Raw genomic sequence first — 19,744 nt, 5'->3', positions numbered from 1 at the left:
CAAATCTTGGTCTATTGGCTTCTCCCTTTTGTAACTAGACCATATGCTAGACTACACACTTCATGGAATCACCATGCCCTACTCTCATGACATGATGCTTATCGCAGACTTAACCACTTCGGGACTCTCTCAAATAATATTTTGGTAGCGGAGCAAATCCGTTCAAAGGATACATTACACAAATAGATTTAGAGTTGACATAATTACTTCGCTAGATTCTAATGAGCAAACATGTGTACATAGTCTTCTGTGAATAGTAAATGTTGAGGGCAAGACGCTTGCCTGCGCGTGAAATGAGTAACATTTTTGAAAATGTTCGTTGTTGATATTTGGATTTTTCATATTGTTCAATCTCTGTGATGGGGACAAAATGTGGATGAAAATGTATACTTTGTCATGATTGTGTGATTGTTGTTGACAATGCAATGGGGCAAAAAATGAACATTTAGACCATCAAGATTGGTTTGGTTTTGGTCTTGATTATAATCTAATACATAATACAACTTTCAATCCAAAGTACTTAGGGATAGCCTAACCACTGTTCACCACCTAACAGTTGAGTAGATCCTCAACAATGAAATAACAAAAAAAAAGGTATATTACTTCCCAGATATATATATACCTTTATGACAAGGAAACTCTGGCCACTACAACAATGCATCAGACAACTTTCAAATTTGCTATTTATCAGGTATTGATAAACATTTGTTTGCTCCACAAAATGTGAGAATAATCTGTTCAACTGACTTTTCCAATTATGAGGTCATTAGCTATAATATCACCTACTTTCCTTCAGTTATTTCAAACTAAGCTTGCACGGTTTCGTGAAAACTTAAAACCGGTTTTTCTGTAGCAAAAAACCAAATCTGGCTCAAAAACCGGTTTTTTTTCCCTCCCGAATTGTATTGAAAACATCCAAATCTCGATCGCTAAGATGCGTATTTTTGAAGCTTTACCAACAGCGGGTTCAAGTCTGTTCATTCGCAGTGAAGGGTTAAAAATAAGGAGAATACATTCAAGAAATGTTACTGCCTTCATGACTCTCATTTTATAACCCACGTTAACTAAACTGAAGTAAATATGTCGAAAAGAAATGTTAGTGAATTTTTTTCTTAAAGTGTAAACATCACGTACACCGTACACGTATCGTTTGTCTTGTGTTTACTGTACTTCACGAAGTGCAAATTCGTGTTCAGAAAAAAATATCACGGTCATGTTATATTATATGTTATATTTTCGGAGATGAGGGCCGAGCGTAAACCCCATTATGACCAATTGGATATCGTAAAAAAAAAACTTTACAATGTGATTGGTCCAATATATTCATTCAGTAGTGGCTGACAAAGTGTTCGAATGTACCAAATTGCACGAGGCTCTAGCCATGTTCGCGGGTGGTATCTTGGCGGTAAAATAAATTTCTCTTCAAGGATTGAAGAGAATTTACCGTCTACACTTTCAAGTACAAGTTGAAAAATATCGCTGGCAAAAGCGGGATTAGATCGGTAAAGAAAATAAATTGTTAACGTTTAAGTTGGAAACATGTGTTCATCAACGTAAACGAAAAACCAACTAAGAGACGCCTTGTCTGAAAACTGATAAGAAGAAATGTTTAAAGGAAACTTACAAAGAAAATAAAATCTATTAGCGTACAAGAAGAATTGTCCCAACAGCAACATCTGTAATTTCCACCCATGTATGCAACATTTTTACTCCTTTAATTTTCCTTGCTCAAGCCTGATGCCAGGTGTGTCTTGTGAACAATGGACTGTGATTGTTCTGATGTTACTTGTTGCATCTTAGTTGTTAAACTCAGAGCCCCCCCCGTGATTGTTCTAATGTTACTTGTTGCGTCTTAGTTGTTAAACTCAGAGCCCCCCCGTGATTGATCTAATGTTACTTGTTGCATCTTAGTTGTTAAACTCAGAGCCCCCCCCCCTGCGACTGTACATGTCGTATGGTATTGTGGATTGCGCAATGTACCTTTCAAGTTTTAACGTTCATTTTTTGAACACGAACTGTGATCATTGTGTTTGAAAAGATTTTCTCCATAACCTCTACTGTTAAATTGAGGTTAAATAATAAGAACAACACAAAGAGGACAAACACATTGGATATAACAATTTATTTTGAACTGCATCTCGTCGTTTGAGTGTGTACTTCTCACAACTACTAACGTTGTCCACCAGAGTCAGTTCAATACTACAAAGTCACCCAATTGATGCACGCATATTAGGGCTGCATAGCCTAATGTTAGGCCTAGCTATCCACCCTCAAGCACTGGTTATGGCGTGTGCCTATCGTAGCTGACAATGTCGTCTATCAGAAAAGCTTTCTCTTGTTGCAATTTACTTTCATATCGCAAAAAGAACAGTAAATAGGAGAAACCAAAGGCAACAAACTTTGTTTTTTTTCCAGTATTTGCAATTCACATTTCGGTTTTTCCGGTTTTTTCGGTTTTTCGGTTTTCTTAAAATAAAAAATAGTACCGAAATTCGGTCGGAAAAAACCGGTTTCGGTACTAAAACCGGTTTACCGTGCAAGCCTATTTCAAACTGATATGTATCATGTTAATGTTAGCATGGTATATACCATGGTAACATCCCGATAAGAGCATTGTTGTTTTAAGGGACAGTGGTAATTACCACTGTAATATCAGTGAGAATATTTGTAGTATCAGTGAGATGGCCATTAATGACCATCTCACTGATATTACAAGTCTGCGGTTTAGTTCTATCCTTTAACTATATGACTCCATTGGTTTCTTCCAGAAATTGACATTTGTAAAGGTCAGGAGTTAAACTGCTTAAACTCAAAGCAAAAAAAAATTTCCTAACTTTGTGCATGCATTGAAATTTATGATTACGGTATAGTCCTAACTCTGCTAATTCAAAAGGGGTGGAATAATCTTCAAAAGTGTCTCAAAATACAAAAATGAAGTTTCCTTGTTTCACTGTGGCAGTTTCCATTAATGCTATGTAGATTAAAACTAAAAAGTGGTTACAATTTGACTTACGAACATGGCAACTACAGTGGTTATAAGTGCAACTATACATATGCATAACTCAGCAAAATTTAGAGGACATGAATTTACCATAGGCCTAGGCCTACAATACCATTACGAAGTACCATGCCTTTGAAGAATATTTGTTTTAAGTTTCCCTTAGTTAAACTTATGATATATTCAAATATATCTGTATGTTTTAATACGATATTAATATGATATGGGGGGGGGGGTCTCTTCATGTCTAGACTGTGACAATTCACGTGAGTATAAACATAGGTCCTACTGTAGGCCTACTACGTTAGGCCTCTTACTGTACTGTAGCCTAGGCCTGCTTAAGTTGAACAAGAAGTAAAATGAACTTATCGTAAACTTACATTGGCATATCATTAACCTAGTATCAGAAGTTGCACTTGATGAGCAAGGAGTTAGCCTGCAGAAGTCGTCTTCGAATATGTCAAACTAGATTCAGTCAATCTGTGTTCAGGGATTTTCGTAGGGTAATTTGTGTTAGGCTAAGTTTAATTACGGAGTGTACGGTTGATAGTGTTGTCAAGGGGGTTCGTTTGTTTGTGCTGTACCCGTCTCTACTTTTGCACTCGATTCGCGCACAAGTATGGGCTGCCGTTTGTGACAATATGTAAAACGTCACTAACGTCTTGGCCAATACCATGGGAATTGATTATGTTGGCCCACGATTAATATTATTATTATTATTATTGTCATCTTTAATTAGTGTAGTCCTGCTCAGTGCAGAAGCAATAACGAGCAGTAATAGGCATATAATTAACACGTGTTATGAGTTTAGAAGGTGATATTGATAATCACATATAGCAGAAAGCCTGGCTGGACTGTTACTATACTAAAGTATTAAAAAATTTAACCGGTGTTGTGCAATTTATGCCACGTTTCAATTGAATTCAATTTTTTTTTCAATTGCAAGCATACAGCAGTCAATTAAGGTGTCTACTGTCTGGCATACCAAAATGAAAATGACACTAGAAAATAGAAAGATTTTTTATCAAGTTAGTGACCACACGACCAACTCAGTGACATTGTTACTCCTACTAGGCAACTCAATGACTTATGCCAAGCCGTTTTAAAATTTATCTTTCTATTCTACTTGAGAATTATTACGTATTCAGATTAAGTTTTTTTTAAAAGGTTAGGATTTCATTTAACTTAAGTTTAAAGTTATTCTATTTAAGTAAATATTAAATGGAATTAATTCTATGCATATGTAAGAACGGCTTGCGACAGTGAGTCGTGATGTTCACTTGAAGTGACATCGTCATGATAACCCCACGGTCACAGTCTCGATGTAAAGGGATTAGGGTTGAGAGTGGATCAAGCGGTTTGGTTTTCGTGCTACCTTGAGTGACCTTTCTTCAAGATTGTACAATCTGAAAAAAGGCAAATCTATAAACATCAACATCAACTTTACGTGGGTGGACAAAGCTCTTTATTTTAAAGGAAATTCCCAAAAGTCATAGCGTGTGACATTTACGAAAGGAACCCGGCTTTCATTGGTAGGTTTAAGAGGTATGGCCGTTTGCCACTACTGTAGGCCAAACACGCACAAAAAGGCTAAATTTCTTTAATTAGCCAAGGTATAAATTCTACTCTGGTTCTTAGACCAAGCTATAGACCTGGTACGCTTCTGCTGTCGTGCTTCATGTTTAGCCGATGAGCTTCATCAATAGCAGCCTTACTTTCGATGGGCTAAGGCTGTGCACAGTTGTAATGATTCGGTAAATCAATGTCTCAGTAGGGTGGTTGAGGGGTGGTTGAGGCCACTTACACTAGCTGATGCGAAAAGGTTTACGGTAATACTGTCAATCTGGTCATTTGGACAATTATATTTCAATGTCCGGGTTCACTAGTACTGGTAACCATCGTTTATTGTCCATCTGATTTGATTATAATTCATAACATTTTTTACCAAAGTTAGCGATGAGCTTAACCAAAAAGAAATACTGTTATACATCATTGAAAAAAGAAAAGGTTCCAAATTTGAAATTCTTTCTCGTCTGAATTAGCTTTCCAAAACTTTTCTTTGTGGTCAGCACATGTCGGTTAGAGTACTTATTTTGATTATTTGTACCAATTTATTTTATACCAAACTGATTAAAAAACTTCATCCTTGACATTGTGATTTTACAAAATTAACTTTATTATTTAATACACTTTAATTTGTATATAGTATAAATTACACACCACAGGAAATGTCCAATTTAATCATCTTATCACCTGAAACAGGTAAAATTGTTCTTCCTGTCTCTAATATAAATGCAACGAAGACAATTAAGGCAACAACGGCAGTTAATCATTTGTGTTTACAATATTAATGTCAATAATATTAATGTCATAATATAATACGTTATTATCATATCTAAAAAGAGGCGATGCTTATATGTGTTTATATCTGCTGTACGTAAAGGAAACCATTAAAACAAAATCAAGCATTTTTGTCGGTCGATGTCGTCATATTTAGACTTGTTCATAGTTCAGTCTCACTGGGGAAGGAAAATTGAAGCTATATATTATAGCTACAATATGGAATCATAGACTTCTTCACAGCCGTTTGTGGTTGTTGATGATCACATGCACCGCTATCACATTCACACAGGTCGTCACTGGTGATGGCTGTGTTTGCTTCACCTTTAACCTAACAATGACGTATAAGGTCTGGCTGGAGTTATATAGAAACCTGTTGTGGTATAAGAGAGCGACAATTCAGGAACGTATTTCGAGTTCTCTGGCCAATGCTTTAATATCTAGGAAGCGCAACGTCACACACGCAGCTGCAAACCGAACCCAGTGGAAGAATGTTGTTCGGGACTTGTGTGCATTCTGGCACAGAGAGATTTAAGGTTAAGGTTAAAGCAACGTCACACAATTAGGGACCATAAATATAATATTGTTAAATTTCTCAGCAATTTCATTTATCCAATTGTCCTTATTGTATCAGATACACGATATGAACATCAGCAACCAATCTTCTCAAAGTAGGATGAGTGCAACTGTTGCCATGGTGATAAGAGTTATGATGTAAAAGACGGTCCTAGTAGCAGCTCCTGGAGCTGTAATGTAAACAGAAAATAATCGTATACGTTTGAATTGTCGTATGAAGGTTAAAGGCAAAATATTCACATTTAGTCGATTAATCGATTGGTGCAGATTTACAAGAAATATACTTCCAAGAGTTTTTTTAGCTTGTTGTTTTTGGAATGAATTCAGTCACTTTTGGACCATTTCAATGAAACATGGAGGAGACATACCTTCTTCCCATCCAATCTGTTCATCCATTAACTTGTTTTGCTCTTGCAACCAAGTGTTAAGCGGACTGAAATATTCCATAATGGCGTCTGCTTTGATGTCTCTTTGTCCAGTAATCTGTTCCATTGCATCAGGCCAAGGTTGGCTGCTTCCTAATTGAAGCATGCTCCTGAGAAAGAGTATGAAAAAGAAAGAAATTACGATGATAAGCCCGACTTGACGAGAACCACAACTTAATATTGTTCTTATACTTAATTGTTTTTTATCCAAAGCAAAATCATGAGCTTGACCATAACCAAGTTTCATTCCAAATGATATATAAAAAAACAACAAAGAAATTGAATGTTACCCTTTTAACTGTGATTATAAACCTGATCTACACAAATCATGTGTGTGTGTATGTGCGCGTGTTTGTATGTGTGCGTGTGACTGTTTAAGTTACATTACAAAACATCAGTTAAATGTCAGACATCTAAGATTCGCTAATATGACCACGATGTCTCTGTAAGCGAAGCGACAGTTTCTCAGCGTTTTACTGAACTTATTCTTCACAATCTTTTCTCTTCTAATATTCAAAGTCTATCAGAATCGACCCAAAGTATGCTAGACAATGTTTCTCAGCGTTTTAACTGTTTTAACAGCGTTTTAACACTGTCTCTTAGCGTTTTATTGAACTTATTCTTCACAAACTTTCTGTTATAATATTCAAAGTTGATCAGAATCGACCCGAAATATATGCCAGACAGTCAAATAAGAGTCAATCATTCTCCAATTTCAAGAAGTATTTGACATTACTGCCACAGTCAATGATTGCTTTCTTACTGAGACATTTAATCTCGGCTATATGTTGGAGAATAATGTGCAGAACCAGACCCTCCACCAAAATAATTTTCAAAACTTTAAACTTTAAAGGCGATGCCTTCCCTAGTTGCTTTTAGAAAAGCTTACAAAAGTACATCATCAACATGTACTAGAACTGCGAATTGTTTTGTCTACTACTCAATTATTGCTTGCACTTATCATAACTGGGGAGGGAGGGGCGGGAGGGGTATTTGAGGGAAGGGAGAGGAAGGAGGGGTTCTTTTTTCTTTGTTCTCTTTTCTTATTGTACAGTTCTGTATTTTTTTCAGGGAGTGTCACTACCCGACAAGCCCTATAGATTTTTTTAGTACACTTACTTTCACAAGTTTTGTGTCTTATCTCCTTCTATGTTATATGTCCTACTTATATTGCGATAGAACAAAAAGAAATGAAAAAAATGAAGAAGTAAAACGTTTAGCACCGGGCCAAAATTTGTAGCGAATACTGATGACCTTATATTGAAGACGGGTCTCCTTGCTTGTCCTGTTTATGATGGAAAAAAGAAAGAAACATCATGTTACCCAAGTTTATCTCCCGCTTCTGGCGAGTTGTAAATGTCGCAGGTATGCAAGGGCCCATCGTGGTTCTTCGCATCACACATAGCCTTGTGGAATTGAAATTGTATGATCGTTCTCATGTAGTACCTGTGATATAAATGAGAGACATTCTAAAAATGAAAATCGGATAGCCGTAAAAAAAAAAATGTTTTTAAGTAAGATATCTCTGTGCGACTAATTTAGTAATTAGTAGGCAACATGCTTAAAGCATGAACTTACTGCTGACAATCAACCTGATTCGTCGTTTGAATTTCAAGATTTTAATTAAATAAATTGAGAAAAAAATGAAACATTGCATGACTGATTTTACCTTGGAAGTTACAAAACTTCCATAAATTACCCTGCACTAAACTACAGAAAGATATCATATAAATGTTCACGTGACACCAGTAACCATTTTGTATCATATCACATCCGGGATTTTTGCCATATTGGCACCCGAGTAATACACAAAGTATTATAACTTCAGTTTATTATTCGCGAAGTTATTAAAAACGACTAAACGAAGTGGTAACATATGAATTTAACATATCGGAATATTATGATATTCGACGACGATTGTTCTTTGTCTCTGATACAAAAAGAGAAACTTTAAAAAAGCTGCGCCATCTTTGTAAAAAGGACAAAGTTTACATAACATATGACCCAATAAAACGCTTCCTTAAAAAATATGTAAGACATAATTAATCTATCAGATTGAAATCAAAATGTCCTTAATACAGCCCCTTCCTATACAATGTTTTGTTTTTCAACTGAGTATGTCGTCTTAAGTCGGATATAGGCAGCCGGATTACGCCTGAACGTATTGTGTTGCTTCATTCACCTCTTACCTTATATCACAGCATTAATTCCCTATTCTCTACCATATACAGACTAACAGTCATCACGTCGCTGCCTCAAATCATTAAACCGTCCAAACTAGTTTTTTCTTATCAATTCATACAGAAATTACATCATCAGATATCATTCTGCCATAGACCGAACTCAAATGTTGTTGTTGGCACAAAGGGCGCGCCATATACGATTACAGTCCACGAGACCGAAGGTCCGCGAGACCGAAGGTCCGCGAGACCGAAAATAAAAAAAAGGTCCGCGAGACCGAAGGTCCGCGAGACCGAAATTAAAAGGTCCGCGAGACCGAAGTTCCGCGAGACCGAAATTGAAAAAAGGTCCTCGAGACCGAAATTGAAAAAAGGTCCGCGAGACCGAAGTTGAAAAAAGGTCCGCGAGACCGAAGTTGAAAAAAAGGTACGCGAGACCGAAATTACAAATCGGTCTCGCGGACCTTTTTTCAACTTCGGTCTCGCGGACCTTCGGTCTCGCGGAATTCCCCCCATATACACCTACCTCATAAAGGAATAATCCCCGACGATGTGAAACATTGCTCCCGGATCAAAATCATCCTCTGTTCTATCAACTGGTGCCTTGACTCCAACTAACTCGTGTCTGTAAAAATAGCACTTAAAACGCTCTTAATTTGCAATTGATTGACTGAAATTTCATTGCAAAATCGATTTATCCTATACTGTAACCATTCGGTATATGAGACCGATCTATCGACTATATAAGATCGGAAATAATCTTTATTTACTGGCTTTTCTTTTCTTACAAAATTGGATACAATTTCGTCACAACTTTATTTTCGTCACATCGTTATAATGATCTAACTTTGTCGTATAGTCGGCACATGAGATGAGGATTTGACATATAATGGTAAACTGTATTAAACGTTCGTACGGTGACTTAATAGGGACATAGGAAAGAAAACAATTGAGATAAAAAGTCAAAATATTGACTTTTTAAATCAAAATTTTGAGATAAAAAGTCAACATTGTTTAGATAAAAAGTAAAAAGTTTGAGATAAAAGTCAAAATTTTGAGATTTGGGGAAACTTATTTTGTTCCCCTATGACCTTATTAAGCCACCGTACATTCGAATCTACTGTAGAAGATACTGACAAGATTTCCGTTTTCGAGCAGAATATAACATGGTGACTTACACTGGCTCTTCGAGCAATACAATGTGACGAAATAAGAGCAAACTAACGTTTGCTCCAAAACAAACCGAAACCAAGGAGTAAAAGTTGCGCACTGAAGGTTGCATTGTATAAACTTCCCTAGTCCCATTACACACGGTACCGAATAAGTAAAGTTCCATTTCTTGACGCTAATACCTTATATTGATCTAGTTACATGGATGGAAGTAAATTTCTGGGACGAATTATTAATTCTATGATAACAGAATCCGTACTAAATACTTTCAGTGTTTATAGTATCCCTAAGGTATATAGAAGAAAAATAGAGAATTGGCTTGAACGATAATTTGAAATGAATATCATGAATTTACTTGTCGATGGTCGCTATGGTAACGTAATGAGATTCTAGACTTACTTCAAGTCCCACCATCTCTTCATCCAATTAGCAGAGTTGACTTCTCCGCTAAATACATCCCACCTCCACTGCTCCAGGGCTAGGCTGAACGGTAGGGTACCTATAGTACTCAGTGACATCTTCAGCAAAAAGTTTATTTCAGTTTCTGGATAACAGGATAACACAAAACAAGATCCACTAAGATATAATTTCTGTTTTTTTCTTTTTCAAGTTCACTACTCCTATAGTCTAATCTCTAGAATCATTCAAATTAGAAGCAAAAACACAAATAACGATAGAACAAACGTCCCACGATATAGCAAGCAGCTAAAATAAACACAACACAAAACAAAACTATTTGCAACGATAAAATGATAAAACAATGAGACGTACAACAAAAAAGCAAATAAACGATCAAATCAGCTCCACCAGTTTGACGTTAATTGTGGCATAAAACGGAGTTTGAACTAACATATACACGCAAACATAAATCCCACCAGAAATCATCATCAAAATCCCACTTATGACACCATGTAAAGACTAATTACATGATCAAATTTCTTGTTCAGGAATACATACACGGGATTTAGAAGAGTGGCCAGGTGTCTGTATGGGTGTATGTGCGAGAGCCACGTCGGGCCCGTGGGACAATGACGTCACCGCGGACCCTATTTGCACTCTTCACTTGTCCGTATAGGTGAATTATGAAAATGAGAATACACCATTTTTATCTAATGTGTCCCTGGCCTCTCCATATTTCCCCAATCCGCATATAGCTGTATCATCTCGTGGAATATGCCCCTGTTCTTCTTCTTCTTTTTCTATACTTACCTGGATCGTTAACACCTTGTTCAAGAAGACCAATCTTTTGCAAGTGGTCAGGCGTTGCTACGGATAAGGTCATGACCTCACCCACTGCTTCATGGAACGCGATGTTGGCACCGCTTCTAAATGATATGGGTTGATCTACGTACTGTAAGTAATACTGAATGTGACCCATCTCATGATGTATGGTCAACAGGTCGTCCATGGTTACGTCGGTGCACATTTTAATCCTGTAAAGAACCATGACGAAATACCGAGGAGATAAAAATATGAGACGAAATGATTTTTAGAGGATGAAAGCAAATCATGTGTTGAACAAATAGAATATATGAACGAAACAAAACTTGCAGTTACTTGGATAAATATAATGTTCTCATCTCTTGATCAGCGGCATAAGCTTACATGCTGTATTTCCTGCTGGCTTCCATTAAACCACAGATTTATTTTCTTATCCTTTCACTGAAATTAAACAATAATACATATCAACTTAATATATTCTGTAACGCTTGATGTTAATATATACGTTTGCATAATCAACAACAAGAAAGGAAGAAACAGAAACAGAAACCGAAACCGAAAACACACACACACACGCACACATACAAATGAAGTAAACAGAAATGTAAACTCTACCCACGAACATGTAAGATACATCAGCATACAGGATATATCTATGCAGGTATAGAACAACAATAAGTGAGCTTGATAATTTCCCTGTCCAAAATTCTAAAGATTATGGGAAAGTCGAGAGAATTCCTCTAAATCCAAACGAAAACAAGATAGCGATATCAAAAGTAAAAGAAAAACATTTTGGGGTTGTACTCGCCACCTCTGCAATAATATAGGCCTTGTAAAAGTAATTGTCGCGCTAACATAATCTTGCTGAGGTTAAACACAATGGTGCAATATTTTTATACAATTATTTCCCGAAAGAAATATCCAAGGGCATTTTCTTCACGTTACTAATGCAGGTCAAACGATACAGCGTATATGAAACATTCATAATAGCGATTTAGAAGGGGGAAAAAGAATCCATTTCTTTCGGGAGATTTGCGAGCGATGATACTGAACACTTCTTCACCTGAAATCTTTTCGGTTTGAGAAGTCCCAAGCCGTCGCATGACAAACCACATCTCTGTCATCAGGACGGACAATCATGGATTCATCCCAAAACTCTTGGGGAGCAGCTATCAGGTCCATGGATGTGAAGAAACTGTCAGCCAAACGGAACATTTCTTCAGCAGTGTAATTCTGTTCAGAAAAAGATAATTTTAATTATGCATTCTTGCAGCATGTATGAGATATGTCTTATAGAGTTTGCAGACGTAGCAATACGCAGTAGAATGTAGTCAGGTATTTTGTATGTAGGTACAGGGGGAAGGGGCGGAGCGGGGGGGGTTGGGGATTGGTAAGTAGAAGATTGTATCGTTATTATTCAAGGAGGCATTAAATTTTGACTAATCTAATTTTTCTTATACCGCTGAATACATGGTATGAAACGAACCAGCTGAGAAATTTTACATGTATTGGTTGGGATGATAATTAGTGCACACTCAAGAGTAATAGATGGCAACCATCTTGTGATGATCAGGGTAGTCGAGGTTGAGGTCGGTGCCCGCCGACAATTAAGTTACCCCCCCCTTCCCTCAGTCTTTTGAACTGTTCTTAATCCCAAGCAAGTTGCCCCGGGCTCCTTTATTTACCTAGGACCCTGGGGCTGTCATCCTTGATCCCCATCTCATATCAAACTATAAGGAAGCAAAAGAGGAACTCAAACTGCGCATATAGTCTGCACGTAAACCTACCCTTGATGTATACATGTAGCAGTAAGAGTTTACAATAGTCTCTCGGTTCACTCATATAGCTATAGGAAAAATACTTTAAAAAAGAAACATCAAACGCAACTATGTTGCCATAACAGCTCTGATTCGACAGATCAAAAGTGACGTCATATATAGAGAACAACTTCATTGTATTTAGTAAATGTAAAGTAATAACTTTAGTGTCACGTACCTGATCTACCATTGCATCTGTTACGTCAATGTTTGGTCTGTCCGGGTAAGGGACGACATTTCGGTAAATGTTCCCCCAAAAGCGCCCCCACATATCACCTGCCAAGGGAAACGGATATGAACATATCTTTAATACAAGTCAACTATAGCTTAGCGTTAAGATATATATATATATATATATATATATATATATATATATATATATCTGAGTTATAACGTAGTATTCAACACCAGTTGTTGTCACTTAGTTCGAGACTCACCTAAGACATTAGCCGGTAACCTGCCTTTGAGATCAATGTTCTCACCGTGGACTTTGTGCAGCTTTCTGCGTACGTATGTGTGTAATTGTTTATAAAGTGGTAGTATAGTGTTATAGATATCATAGGCGACATCAATAATATCATCTCCCATCTCGTAGTTATCTCTCCACATAGCTCCTTTGTCTGGAAAACCTGCATCCAAATACAAATAGATACAAAGAATAATGGGTAACTACAGAGGCTTTTAAGAGGCGCGTTTGAGTGAATGCAACCATACACATCGGTGTACATTAAAGGGCCTTTAAATCATCCGTTTGCATCAGAGTGCCATCAATAAAATCGATTGGACTACCCAGCCTAGTACACAGATCATCTGGACATTACCTCAGAAGCATCACAAAATTCATCACCACAATTAGCCTACGTCATATTTTCCATTCACCGATCGTTCTTCGTTCAGTTTAAGAAACGTCAAAACAAAGTTTGGTATTTAAAATCAAAATTGAGAGTACAACATACCAGATATCACTATGATGAGTATGCTTATATAGGTATACCAGTGGTGAAAGCCCTACCATTCAAGACATTAAAATTTGAGTAAGTCGATGTCAACAAGTGTGAGGAGATATGTTAGCAAGCTAGGGCAGATTCAAAGTTTACCGTTTGCAACAGCAACTTCATTGGAGAGTTCTACGTAGCGAATGTAAAGGTCGTTATTGGCCACGCCCACTTCATCCCGCCATCCTTGCCACGCCCACACAAGTTCGTCGTAATCATCGGAAGAAGCCATTATATTGTCCAAGCCTTGGGATAAAAATGAAAAAAAAAATAAAACAAACATATCAATATATAAACAAACAAATAAACAAATAAATAAATAAAGAATCCAGAAGAAGCAGAAGAAGAAAAGTCTTTTTTCTTTCTTTCTGTGGTGAAAAACAAAAAATAGTAGGCATATATACGATATAAAGTATGCTTGAGATAAAGTCAAATGTGTTTAGCACATTTAGTAACAAGTTGAGGATTAAGTTGCTTTGCACATTGGTTTTGTAGTACATTTTACATTTATTCGCACACAAATCACACCATATGTGCTAGTTTGAACCAAATACTGCATAGTATATAGGCTTCAACATGTGTGTGACACTCTATCATTCACCACCTATCCACCTGATAATTTGAGATGTGTTCGACAACAACCTACAACAAAATATCCAGTAAAAAAAACAAGGAAACGACGTAGCATAAGTAAAGGAAGTTATTATGACTTATTATGATTACACCGGTGCTTATATAGCGCAAAATCCCAGGGCTCAATGCGCTTAACAAAACAATACAAAATACAAAAATACAGTTGAATACACTTAACCATAGGTTTGTTTGAAATGAAACGTCTTTAACGCTGATGTGAAAGTGCTGATAGAGGTTAGGCTTCGTATTTCTGATGGCAACTTGTTCCACAACAACGATGCGACATGGCTAAAAGCTTGCTCCCCGACTCGCTTACAGTAGGAATTTTTCCAATTGTGGATCAAAATAGGCTAAAATGTATCATTTCTTGATACATAGCATGCATACACTTCATTATTTTAGTATTATTTGCCGGGATGTACGGGGAGGCGCGCAGTGGCGGAGCTAGGGATATTGGTCAGAGGGGCGAAATGGTCTGTAGGGGCGCTTTCGACACTATCTAAGCGGAGCGCCACCACAGGTTGGCGCGGAGCGTACAGAAATTTTTTGAGTAAAGATACTCCCTAGATAGCAGGGAATGACCCTTTCCGGGCCTTGCTAATTTGCAGATAAACGAAGAATAAATAGGTGTCATTGCCATTTTGTCAGAAAATTACACCAACAAAATGTGACAAATGTCAATAGGTAGATGTAAGCGCAATAAAAAAGTCAATAATCGCGAATAAGTAAAAAGTAGTAAAAAGCTGAAAAGGGCGCCAGCAGTCCATTTGAGTCCGTCAGGGGGGGGGGGGCATCCGCCCCCTGACTGTATGGAAGCTCCGCCACTGGAGGCGCGTTTGGCTGACCTTCGCCCCTCTTCATTATGAACTTGCAGTGGTACAAATACACGATATAAAGCTACTTTACCTGGATCCAAATTATAGCAATCAGTTGGAGCATCTGACCGGCAGACCTTACTCTGGCTGTAGATTTCCATCATGTCAGCGCGAACTTGGTTGAACTGCACATGAAATATGGCGAACTTGGTTGAACTATTCATGAAATATGGTAATTCTAAACGTTATAATTTATATTAAATACGCAAAAGCCTACAATTTAATTTGCACATTTTCAAGTGAAAACGTAGGTGAAGAAAGAAAGACACAAATATGCACATTGATCGATAAATAACATTGATTAAGCTTTTGGAAGGAAATCAATTAAAGCTCGCCAACAAATTCCCGACAACAGTAAGTATAAATCAATAAGGGGTTAATCAACGGTCTAGCGTGCGTTACTCACAGGATTAATGCACGATCGGGGGATAATGCAAGCGATGCACGAGGGCGGAGCGTAGCGGAGCCCGAGTGCATCCAGCGATAGCATTAACACCCGGAGTGCATTAATCATGTGAGTAACGCACGCTAGACCGTTGATTAACCCCGTTCATTCATACACTACCATTTGTGTGGGGGAAAAATAATAAAACAAAACATTTTTGGTTACATATAACCAAAGATTTATCAAAGTGATGCCCCGTAATTTTACCGTGCGTTACTCACAGGATTAACCACGGTCAGCTGACCTGAATGGACCAATAGGATTTAGGAATCTTTACTAAGTATGAATGAACATAATTTCATAAGCGGTGGAAGCCTTGGAAGTGGGTCGGGAGGGGAGGGAGAAGTGACTGGGTAATTCATAAAAATATCGAAGGCTATCGGGTTTACGTCTAATAAGCATTGCTGCATGCTTAGATGTTCCTTTCGAAATGTACAGAAAAGGCAAGGACGAATTTCGGTATAATAGCGGAGTGTTTGTATATTGATTCTCAAAATAACCTTTAGCATCATTTTGTTTCAAGTTTATGACTTCGGCTCCCAGAAGAAAAAAAAAAGATTTATTTAGCTGACATTGGGGTCTCACTGAAGTCTTGATTACAACTGAGCATGCGCATATCGTTGTTTCTTACCACAGACGCAAGCATGTGAAACATTATACTTCAGATATATCGTTTAGAACTTCCCACTGAGGGTTAGAAAATCCAAGGGAAGCTCATTAGAGACCCTATCCATGTTTGATGACCGTGGATGAACACCGGCTTAAATACCGAGGCTTCTCTTTTCGCCGGACGAGTCTTCAGATAATTACTAGGACTGCATAGCAGGGGGTAGGGAGCTCCCAAGAAGTGGGGGGGGGGGCACAACACCAGGGGGTAGTTTCTCATTCTACAAACCACCAATCGTTATGCTTTAATACGATACTCACCGGCCATATCACTTAAATATATGTGATGTGTTAGTATGCTATCAATACTATTATGGTGCACGTGAATAATTAAAATAAAATATTAAAATTAACAAAGGCTTAAGAATATCCAAAAGACAGTTCTTCATCAAAGGGGCACATTTTATTTGCCAGCATAGGGCACATTTGCTATTTTGGAAAAAGTGGGGGGGGGCACGTGCCCCAGTGCCCCGGCTCCTACACCCTGCTGCGTGGTATGTATTAGTCGCGCATTCATTCCTTCTTCCGGGACCGCCACTATACTACAAATGCTCCTCTGCTACCGGACGGAACTACTTTCTCAAATTCCGAGGGAGGTTATGGCACTTACTTAATCTTCTCGGTTTTTTGTTGACTTATTTATTTGGTTGAATTTATATGATATCAAAGATACAAGTGACTTTAACTTATATTTACCCAACATTTTCTTATGTATCAGGTGTGTTTTTTGTAAGCCTTGTTATATGCAAAAATCACGTTCTTGTTAGTTTCACGGTATCACATTGGCATATGTATATATATTTTCAATGTGAGCAACCCATAATTAAATGTGCCTTATACTGCTGTATGTAGAAGCTATAGCAAACATGCCTTATACCTCATTGATTTTATCTGGGTCTCCCAAAGCTGCAGTTCCAACATACGAAATATCGTCTAACTGCCTCTGTATCTCGTCTGGATATTCGCCATCAAATTGACTTGCATTCTGAGCTGCCTCTTGAGTGAAAGCTGCAGACCGACCGCTAGCTTCAATCTGCAATGGAAAACGATACGATTAACTTGTCCGCTAACTTCAACCCATTATGATATTTTCATGTCATAGATAATTCTTACTCTTAATCACACTGCAGTACCCGGCCGTGATTTTTTTCCCCAAACAGGTTTGCAGTGACGGAATTTTCAGCCAATCAGATTGCTCGTGACGTCAGCATCAATAATGGCCATCACTTGGAAGTTGGAAGATAAACACTGAATCAGAAGAGTGATAAGGTCCAAGGTTTTAAACAAGAATGAGTTCATTGGCGCCACTGAACAGATTAAGTTTTGTTATTGATTGACCACATGTGACACTTAGTTAAGTCTAGTTACGGGGTTTCCTTCCAAACGCACTAACTTTACTTTTAATACTTGGGTCACATGTATTGACCTTACTTATGATACATAGGCCTACGCTACATTCCATTGGGTTCGTATTTTTAATACTCCAAGATTCGTGAGCCGTTCTATTGAAATCGGAATTCATTTCGTGGCATGCGTACACTAAAATCAACATCACGACGTGAGTTCACGAGTCTTGAATGAATATACGCAAAACATGACAGCCAGCAATAGTTTGAATCGGTACAATACGTTAGTGACTTGGGCGACTAGATTAGGACACTAATTTCTTGTCTAAAATTTGGAAAATTACGCGAATAATCAAGGCTTAATTTACACAACTTTTCTGTTACATTATATTTTTCTCTCAATTGGGGTAAATCATATATAGAGGAAGCTATTGAATAAACACCGTACATATAGGACTCGTATATCTTCGTTGCAAGACATTTTAGTAACCTCGAGGTGAAGGTTTCTATGGTGATGACGTAACTTTTCCGACCAACTTCACTATTTACACATAATTGCAAACCTGTTAGGGGGAAAAATTCGCTACCCGGCCATGTTTCATGGTATGGTATGATCAATAATAACTTCAATAATACATGATAGTATAAACGGCATAATAAACCCTAAGCTGATTTGACAACGTAAAGTAATGGTGACTTTTACAATGACATACAAGAATAATGCTTTCTTAGAGTAATGTTATGTAATAAGCCGGATACAACCCCACGTCCTCCTTCCATACGCACTCACACACACACCTATACATTACGGTACCGTGATGAACTATTTTGAAAAAATAGAAGGAATAATAAATTTAAGCAAGAGAGAATATTAAATCTCACAACATGATACAATATCACAACAATAACAAAAGACATTAAGCTTCAAAGTTTCAATCGAATGTTGTAATAAAAATGTCAGTTGTATAAGGATTAGAGACATTCCCTGTGGTATGTACTGTAATAGCGTTACTGCGGACTATTTCTTGAGCAAAATGCTTACCGATTTCTGCGAGTTGTAGTCTGTGATGTTGGTATTATATTCCCAACTCGCGAGGGCAGATGCCGAATAAACATCTTGTGCCTTCTTTTCGTATTCTGCTAGAAATGCCTCGACCTCTTCGAGTGATCCCTGTTTTTGGATGGGATTTTCACAGCCTGCATATGAAATGCAGGCGAGAAACCACAATGAAACTAATACTCGTACGTCTGCCATTTATTACGACAGGCGCTGTACAGACTCAATGGTTACTGTCAAACTTGTAAAAATATGACAGTATGTGACAGTATGTCTGTCTATCTCTGCGTGTGTTCGTTGGGCAACAAATGCTCGCGTAGCAAGCAGGTGTGGTTGGTATAACGCTACAGGACGAATCAAATCCTTATATCGATATCAGTTGATCATACGACAAGAGATTGGATTTTATTAGCTCTATATCCAGGTATCGCAGTTTTGTAAATTTTTATTGCTTAGTGACGATATTATTGATGACTTTTTTTATTTACTTTGTAAACAAAAGATAAGCACTATATATGACTTGATTGTAGATTTAATTCGGTTATGTAAATAGCTCTTATGGTTATAATCACGATCGTTGTCAGTTGTATCGCTAAATTGATCACTCCGGCAACCAGAATATAAGACTATAAGATAAGCCCGGAATTCGAAGAGAACATGTATACGATACTTCAGTTCATACTGCTAAGCGCTGACAGAACTTTATAAACTGTTTATTACTCCTGCCTATATCACGTTATACCCTATCGCATAGATCATTGCCGCCTCAATATCTACCTGCCCTGCCTCAAGTGAACTTCAAAACATCATCCAGGAAATTTCCACACGAGGAACACGACTCACCCCCTCCCCCCCCCCCCCGCTCCACACTCTCATTCAATCTGGACATCTGGACGGCTGAAAGGAGACGGAAAACTTCGAAGAGCAGAGAAAACGTGTGACTAGGATAAGAGAGAGCAAACCCCAAAACATAGCCCCCCTGAGACTTTCTGACAAAATG

At 37.7% G+C, this 19,744-nt stretch overlaps 2 protein-coding genes across 3 annotated transcripts in view; both read right to left on the bottom strand.

Annotated features, from left to right (window-relative positions):
* LOC139963398 (axonemal dynein light chain domain-containing protein 1-like) overlaps positions 1-3,583 on the bottom strand; it is a 33,887-nt gene extending 30,304 nt beyond the window's left edge. For both annotated transcript variants that reach the window (XM_071964118.1, XM_071964119.1), the window contains exon 1: positions 3,379-3,583. The gene's annotated coding sequence lies outside the window, so the exon portion shown is untranslated. The remainder of the gene's footprint in view (positions 1-3,378) is intronic.
* A 1,301-nt stretch (positions 3,584-4,884) lies between these two features.
* LOC139963400 (angiotensin-converting enzyme 2-like) lies at positions 4,885-19,573 on the bottom strand. Its single transcript, XM_071964124.1, has 13 exons — positions 18,730-19,573; positions 17,219-17,374; positions 15,262-15,355; positions 13,825-13,968; positions 13,165-13,356; positions 12,906-13,003; positions 11,974-12,143; positions 10,899-11,122; positions 10,089-10,233; positions 9,046-9,144; positions 7,663-7,785; positions 6,283-6,449; positions 4,885-6,084 (listed from the first exon to the last, which is right to left on the bottom strand). The coding sequence occupies exons 1-13, from the start codon at positions 18,940-18,942 to the stop codon at positions 6,005-6,007; spliced, it is 1,905 nt and encodes a 634-aa protein (XP_071820225.1). The 5' UTR covers positions 18,943-19,573; the 3' UTR covers positions 4,885-6,004.
* Positions 19,574-19,744: the final 171 nt, after the last annotated feature.

This window comes from Apostichopus japonicus, chromosome 22 (genome assembly GCF_037975245.1).
Source record: "Apostichopus japonicus isolate 1M-3 chromosome 22, ASM3797524v1, whole genome shotgun sequence".
Lineage (NCBI taxonomy): Eukaryota > Metazoa > Echinodermata > Holothuroidea > Aspidochirotida > Stichopodidae > Apostichopus > Apostichopus japonicus.
This window is presented reverse-complemented; position numbering and strand designations above follow the sequence as displayed.

Excerpts from the sequence above, each read along its gene's own strand:
- LOC139963400 (XM_071964124.1), bottom strand. The coding sequence starts at position 18,942 with ATGGCAGACGTACGAGTATTAGTTTCATTGTGGTTTCTCGCCTGCATT. Across the intron at positions 17,375-18,729 it reads ACTACAACTCGCAGAAATCG|ATTGAAGCTAGCGGTCGGTC; the intron begins GTAAGCATTTTG and ends TTTCCATTGCAG. Across the intron at positions 13,969-15,261 it reads TTGCTATAATTTGGATCCAG|GCTTGGACAATATAATGGCT; the intron begins GTAAAGTAGCTT and ends TTTTATCCCAAG.